Source organism: Silurus aristotelis, assembly GCF_946808225.1.
Source record: "Silurus aristotelis genome assembly, chromosome: 4".
In the NCBI taxonomy this organism is placed as follows: Eukaryota; Metazoa; Chordata; class Actinopteri; order Siluriformes; family Siluridae; genus Silurus; species Silurus aristotelis.
Window position 1 is genome coordinate 6,072,691 of NC_139577.1, and position 7,905 is coordinate 6,080,595.

The 7,905-nt window shown below is 36.3% G+C and overlaps 1 protein-coding gene and 1 long non-coding RNA gene across 4 annotated transcripts in view; one reads left to right on the top strand and one right to left on the bottom strand.

Annotated features, from left to right (window-relative positions):
• The window catches only part of LOC310725444 (collagen alpha-4(VI) chain), a 28,037-nt gene extending 24,104 nt beyond the window's left edge, over positions 1 to 3,933 (top strand). Inside the window, exons 40-43 of one of the 3 annotated variants that reach the window (XM_083540385.1) lie at positions 405 to 802; positions 2,094 to 2,264; positions 2,342 to 2,422; positions 3,727 to 3,933. In XM_083540385.1, the coding sequence (XP_083396511.1) occupies positions 405 to 802; positions 2,094 to 2,264; positions 2,342 to 2,422; positions 3,727 to 3,908 (832 nt within the window). In that variant the 3' untranslated portion in view covers positions 3,909 to 3,933. Of the gene's footprint in view, positions 1 to 404; positions 803 to 2,093; positions 2,265 to 2,341; positions 2,423 to 3,295; positions 3,340 to 3,726 lie in introns of those variants that run through there. The other 2 variants (XM_083540386.1, XM_083540387.1) reach the window with 2 other exon arrangements.
• Positions 1 to 7,905, bottom strand: part of LOC310725548 — a 44,063-nt gene extending 36,158 nt beyond the window's left edge. Inside the window, exons 1-2 of the long non-coding RNA XR_014533411.1 lie at positions 7,743 to 7,905; positions 7,297 to 7,419 (exon numbers count right to left, since the gene is read on the bottom strand). This is a non-coding gene — a long non-coding RNA (uncharacterized lncRNA). The remainder of the gene's footprint in view (positions 1 to 7,296; positions 7,420 to 7,742) is intronic.

Consider the following 7,905-nt stretch of genomic DNA (forward strand, 5'->3'; position numbering starts at 1 on the left):
GTGTATGTGTACCGTAATATATATAATACGCGTGGTGTTATCGTGGGTTCTTGGCTTTGTTGTGCCGATCGCTTTATCACCACTGCAGTAGGACACCGACGTATAGCTTGGGAGATCACAACACTTGTTTTATTGAACACTGGAAGGTAAAACTCATACATTAGCCACAGTGGATTAAACAGTGCACACGGTTCGTTCTCAAGCTCCCAATGCGAATGTTAAAAAAAAAAAGATGCATCGCGATACAAATGGCGCCCCTTCTTTTTTTATCGAATTGGTGAATCGCGAGGAAAAGTATAGAGATTACATATAATACTTGCCCTTCATTAGGCCTGGTTTGTTCTATTTCCGAACACTAAAGTGTTAAAAAAAATTACTCACGTTTACATTTCTCTGAATGTCAGACATGAAGATTTTCCCACAACTAAGCTCACTTCTCAACCCTTCACCGAGACGTACACAGAAGCGAGCGCAGACGTTGACCAGGAACCAATGGTGCCAGTTCCCGAGGTGTTTACAGAGGTATATACGGAAGTGTACACCGACGTGTACATGGAGGAATACACCGAAGTGTTCACGCTACGCCCGGAGATATACACAGAGACATTTACAGAAGTATACCCAGCATATACGGAAGTGTTCACAGACGTGTACGAGGACGTTTACCAGAACGAGTATCGGGACCAGCCTCAGAAAGAACGAGTTAAAGCAGAGCATCAAGTGACGCCGCTGAACGCAGAGACAGACGAGAAGCAAGATGGCAAAGACGCTGCACACCAAACTGGGCCTGATCCCTCGAAGGGTACGTCTAAATATTTAACAAGTTACAGCAATGATTGCAAAGCTGGGAATGTCTCAGACTTCGCAATTTATTTATTACATACATATTAGGGCTGTAGCTATTGATTGTTTTAGTAATCGATTATCCTACCGATTATTCCACCGATTAATCGAATAATTGGATAAGTGCTCTTTTTTTATTATTATTAGAGAGCGATACTAAAATTTTGTATTTTTTTCCTCGCAATTCCCGGTAAGCATGTTGTCGGACTGTTTAAAGCTGTTGCTGTATGAACGAGGCTCCTTTGCTTCATATGTCTTGTTCCGTCTCCTCGGAAGCTGGATTGCGGGAGCTGATCAATAGACTGGAGAGTTCTCTCCAGGGATCGGAAGCTTAGTTTCATACCAGGCGATTCTATTGATTGTATTCCTTTTTTAATGTGTAAAGCTTTTTGGCACTACAGGGGGTGACGCTGCCCGAGTGGCAATAAAAATTCATTTCTTGACATTGAGAAACAAAAAAATGAGTCAAACTTTTTTTTAATGTGTCGGAAACTGATATGAATATTCCCATCGCTGTTTTGAGTTGAAAACGACTCCACGTTTTGGGGTTTTCATATTTTGGGTATCCCGTTCTCAAAAAACGTACTCTGGATTGAATATACCACAACGCTGTTACATTCCCAATTCTGATTGGTCAGGGTCTGTTGAGGTCACATTTTGTGTATTCCTTACATGCGTGTTCAATAATTTCCACGATTTACTCCTTTGCACAACTACTCTTTATTAACTGCTGTATATGTAAACATGAACAGAGCCAAATAACGTATCCCGTGAAGGAATAATGACAATTTATAAGGAATAAGGACAATTTCTATTGCAAAAATACGAATATCTATACAGATAACCGCATCTAGAACACTCTCCGCAATTCGCAACCATTAAAGTATCTACTTACCACATCTGCCCATCCAAATCTCACTAGCCAATCAAAAAAAGGCAATCTTAAGCCCCGCCCCCATAAAACCTGGATGCTGAACACAAATTTGAGGAGCTAAAACTAAATGTTTTGAAATCGTAATGGAAAAATGCAGCGAATAAAAAAAAAACATGATGAAACACATGATCAGCCAGGAAGAATAAAAGAATGCTTGGGTTTAAAGAATGGATTTGTTTGAAGAGCACAGGACAGTTTTTGCCACTGAGGTCACTGCTTTCCAGTTCTTGTGCTTTCCTTTATTCGTCCATTTCGTAAAAAAGGTCATATTCCAATTGTTCTGCAACAAATTGTCATTGTACGTTCTGCGTTTCAGCTCGATGCTTGCTGGACAAGGACATGGGAAAGGTGTGTTCGGACTACGAGTCCAGGTGGTACTACGACCGAAACACTCACAAATGCATGCACTTCTGGTACGGCGGCTGTAAGGGGAACGAGAATCGCTTCCAGACGGAACGCGAGTGCAAGGAGGCGTGCGGGGGATTAGGTGAGTTGACAGCCTGCTGTACATATGAAATTGTCTTCAAACCGATCAGCTCGTCTATAAAACTATTTCTCCGACAGATGTTCAAGTTTTTCTCAAAGACGAGCCATCGGAAGTAACAGGCAACTCACACGCACAAAAGGAACATCCCACAACGACAAGTAATCTTCACACATCACCAAAAATGTTTCGTTGTTGTCTTTTGAGCCAAAAATGAGTAGACAGTAAAAGAACAATTTTATGAAAGTTACTGAGAAAACGTTATACAAACTAAAAGAAATTCGACAGCTTTTAAGCTAAAAAGTTTATACGTTTTATGAAGAAATTTCGACACATACACTAGTTTTAGATGATTTCGTTCTTTTTGATTAACCGGGATACTTCTAATGTAAAAAAATATAAAATTTAAAATAAAACTAAATATTTAAGCAAAAAAGTTTAGCAAAAAGTAACTATTGTTTAGTTTGCATAAGGGGAAAGGAAAAGTCTTTTGGGGAATATTTTTCATCTTCAGTTTCATCAACTACACAAAATTCATTCAGACCAGATTTTTTTTCTTTTATTATTTCTTTTATTTAATTTTTGCTTGACACCCTCCGACACAGACCTATTCTGCAAAACAATTTTTATGAGGGAATATCAGATGAATCAGCAGCTATGGGGTAAAAGGCCTTGCTCAGGGGCCCAGCTTGCTGTGGCTGACATTTTAATTCCCGACCTTCAGATCCAGTCCAATGCCTTCACTACCAAGCACCTTTTTTTCTTAATATGAACTAGAAATTTCCATATCTGTTACTGAAGCCGATGCAATTCTCATCTAGATACATAGCCACTGATACTATACGTTAAAGGCATTTATGAATCAGCTACTAATGCCATGCGCTACAATTCAGCCCTATTGTGATGCAGTGCGAGCCAACTTTGATTCGATTCAACACGATACAATTCAATGTGATACAATGAAATAGAAAAAATAGGATGCGTTAAAATTCAATATGGTACAAATAGATATTTTATTTCTTCGTTTCCGACAGACAAAAATCATCAATTTACTTAAGTGCCTACTGACGTAATTTATTATTATTAATATTATAAAACAGCAACAATAAATAGAACCAGACCACCTTTTCCTGTACAGTTTCGAGGAAGAAGCAGCTCTACCTCTGCCATGTTAATCTGTATTTTCTGTGACTCTCAGGACACGCCTCGGTCCCCAATATGAACACATTATCTACAAAAAATAAATAAATAGATAAATCACCATCAGGGTTTTAACACTGCATGTACTCCTGCTGTCTTAATTCCAACTAAATCTTTTTTTCCCTCTTGAAACAGGGGGAAAGTCACATTTAAGACCTGCCCTTTATTTGCACTGATTTACACCCCAGTTTGAATTTGCTCCTGATAAATACTGTTCCCTCCCCCCACACACGCAATAATCCTTATATGCTATGTACCTGTTCAGATGTTTGCCAGCTCGCTGAGGACATGGGCACGTGCTTCAACTTCATGCTGAAGTGGCATTACGACACGTCAAAGAAAGAGTGCAGCCGTTTCTGGTATGGAGGCTGCGGGGGCAATGGGAACAGGTTCGACACGCAGGAGGAGTGTGAAGTTCGCTGTCTGAAAGCCCCGGAGAAAATCTGAAGACGCGTGCCGCCTCGTTATGCTTCATAGTATACAGGTTTAATTTAATTGTTTTTTTCTTCCACAAATTTTTGTTCAAAATGTTTACTTTAATACACTTCCTGTGGGAAAAAAAAGAGCAGCTCCGAGCAGTAATCAGGAAGAAATCCAGTTCCGAACAGATGCTATTCTAATTCAATATCCAATTATGAGATTAATATGAAATGCGATTTGGGAAAAGATTCTATTATATAGCAAATAGTGAGAACAGATTTATTGATTGTGTTCCTTGTAAAAAAAATATTGATGGTCTGGTGTGTATGAAAAAAAATTTAATTTCAGACATTCACTTTTGTTATGTCTCCAATTATTAAGTCATGAATGCACTGTTAACAATAAATAAATAATGAATTAATAAGAAAAATAAAAAAAATACATAATGCACATAAATCATATAATATATGAAATGACAAAAAAAGAGAACATTCTCAAAATAAAACTGAATATAATCTTTAACCATAACCTATAATCAAATATATATTAACTTTTATATTTTTAAATAAATACTGAAAATAATTTGTGAGCAAATGTCATTTCGGAAGAGGAAAAAAAAAAGAATACAGAAAACAAATATAGAAAATAAATGAACATACAAAAGAAACAAATACTATTTACTTAAATAAAAATGGAAGTTCTATACATAATATAAATACATTTTAAATAAATTTAGATTTAGTTCATATATAAACAGTAGTAAAACAGACTAATTAAATGAATGAGTACCATAACACTTTTTAAACTTTACTGTTGATTATATAAAAAAATATATACATTTATATTAAATAAATTTATAAAAATTCTAATATATTGCTGTTTATATATGAACTAAATATAAATGTATTTAAAATGCGTAAGGTTTTTTTTTTTTTTTTTTTTATTTAAGTAAATAATTCACATTTCTTTTGTATGTTCATTTATTTCCTGTATTTTCTTTCCCCCAAAATGACATTTGTAACAATGAGAGTCTTTTTATATTTATACAGTTTGGCTATTTTTTTCCTCCCAAGCAATTGCTTTTGAGACACATGCATGGTTCTTTTGTTTTCTATGCAAGAAACTCAGTAAAAGGCAAAAACAAAAGATTGAACAGTAAAGTTCTGTGGACAGATGAGTTCAAATGTGACATTTGTGGCTCTAACAGAAGAACTTGTGTAAGACAGAGAACAGGAGATGATGTTATCTGGACTGCGATTCGTTGAAACCGACTTCACCATACAACAAGACAATGAAGCGTAGGTCCGAGCTCTGGAAGCGTTATTAAGAGAGCAACCAGTCGTCTGGAGCAGGGCTGCTGCTGTTATCCATTATTCAAGTGATCGCGTATTCTAACGATTATTCAGTCAAATAATCGAATAAGAACCACTTTCTCTTTATTAAAGAGAAAGCTATTGCTGAAAATGCAATACAAGAATATTGGTGAAAACAAAACCTATTTAGTGCATTTAATTGCCAGATCACATCGAAATACAAATACAGTTGCGTTCAAAAAGTCCTTCCGCAGTGGCAGAGCAGGTTATGGGAAACTATTAGTTTCATGTTACTCATAATGACTCTCACTGATGTATTTATGCAGTGAATCTCGCACAGTATTGCGATGTGCGTTTCCTGTCTCCGGAAGGCTGCTTGAAATTTTCCAGGAACTAAATCTGTGTATTTATCGCCAGCTTTAAAAACGTGCTCCTTTTCTAAGCTGCCACAGCAGAGGGACTTTTGAACGCGTTTTATATAAAAATAAAAGTTCTTTATTCTTTAAAAACAGTAACCGCACTGTACGGTGTTTTAGATTAAAATGAAACTTTCTGCCGCTTTTTATGGACTGAACCTTCTTATCGCCCCTCGCTGTTTTCTCCCTGTTCCTCCATTTTTTTTTTTATTCACCTTTCTATATTTACTTGTCCAGAGTTTAACGGGTGGTGCGTCAGTAGTAATTGTCCGTGGGAAACACAGTACTCCGTGTTTTGTTAAATGGACTAAATGAAGCATGGAGGCAAATTAATTTGCCTTAATGAGTTACTCCAGTTATTCAAGGAATCGTTACAGCCCTAGCCTGGCGTATTCTCTATTACGAAATATCCTTCCCATTCACTGCACCTAAATCCTATTCAACTGCTCTGGGAAGAACTGGATCACAAAAAAGGTGAAAAAACCCTTCAACCTTCTCCAACTATTAAAAATGTTTATTTGATTTAATTTTTATTAGTAATCAGGTCCGGATGTGCCAGAAGAGAAACAATTCATTTGTAAAATAAAACCATTCATTTTTATATTTTATATATCATTTTAATACAGTTTACCAATGTAAGGATGTGGGACTATTAAAGAAAATCACTACTACTACTTTAAAAAGTGTGAGGAAATGCTGCTTATTCAGGGACAATCATTCAATTCGATTACACTAGAGGTCATTATTACTTCATATTTCATTACTCACAGTGACATCATTTAAAGGAAATTTAGAAAATCGCACAGATGCTACATAGAAATATCAGGGTTTTTTTTAAATAACAGAAACAATACCAAGAGTGAATGTTGTTTTTAAATTATATGGAGAACTTGAATATACTTTACGCCTGGGGTCCCCAACCACCAGTGTCAAACAAACATCCATCCAGAGTTATGAAAAGATTAAGCAATGGTGAGAACGGAGAAAGCGAGAGAGAGAGAGAGAGAGAGAGAGAGAGAGAGAGAGAGAGAGAGAGAGAGAGAGAGAGAGAGAGAGAGGGAGGGACACTGACTTGTATAAAAAAAAAAACTGTTTGTGGCTGTATTTCTGCAAACAGAGTTGGAGATTTGGTCAGGATTAATGGTGTCCTTAAATCTGAGAAATACATGCAGATACTCATCCATCATGCCTTACCATCAGGGAGGCATCTGATTGGCCCCAAATGTATTCTGCTGAAAAACAACCCCAAAAAATACAGCTAAAGACATTAAAAACTATCTTCAGCATAGAGTAGAGCAAGGAGCCCCAGAAGTAATAGAAGGGCCTACAGAGCCAGCTATTAACATCATCGAGTCAGAAGATCTGTGGCTAGTTCTCCAAGATGTCTGGAACAATCCTCCTACTGAGCTTCTTCCAAAACGTTGTGCAATTATACCTCAACAAATTGACGCTGTTCTGCAGACAAAGGATGATCACATCTAATATTGATTCGATTTAGATTAATATTCTGTTTATATACTTTCCACTTTGTTAAATAATAAAAAAAATGTATCTTTTTTTTTTTTTAAGCTGAAATTAATAGCAATATTTTGAGTTATTGAGGCTTGGAGTGAACGTGTGTGTGTGTGTGTGTGTGTGTGTGTGTGTGTGTGTGTGTGTGTGTTCAGGTCTATTTTTTTTTTTTACCTGAAACTCGGGGCACCTGAACAATCCTCATGAACCACTCAATTTCCCTTTAACCGGAAGCACGCGCTCCATAGTCTCCAGCTTCCGGTCCAGGTGTATCAGACTTCCAAAAGTGACCAAAACCTGTCAGAATGTTATATTTTAAAAAGCTATTTATAAACTTTTTTTTTCTTCAAACAGACCACACACTAAAATAAAACACGGTTTGCATTATTAACGAAATTATTATTCATTATTGTTAAATAATAATAATAATAATAATAAAGCGCTGCACATAAAAGTGCACGAGCGCACTTTTTTATAGTTTAACCTTTACCTTTATAATGTTTAACATGTCTTATTCAGACAACTAGAATATAGCTATAAACCACATTTCTATCATAGAACATGTATAATTGTACATTTATACACGATTAAAGAATTTTTAATAAAGCGAGCAAACGCACCACACAACGCTCCTCTCTCGTGCCGTATTCCTGTTGCTCCCGACCGCTGCAAAACCATTATCACGACAATCAAGGATCATTTACGGCATCTAGGGTTTTTTGTTTGTTTTGTTTGTTTATTATTTATTTATATAATTTTTGACAGCCGTTCTAATTTTATATA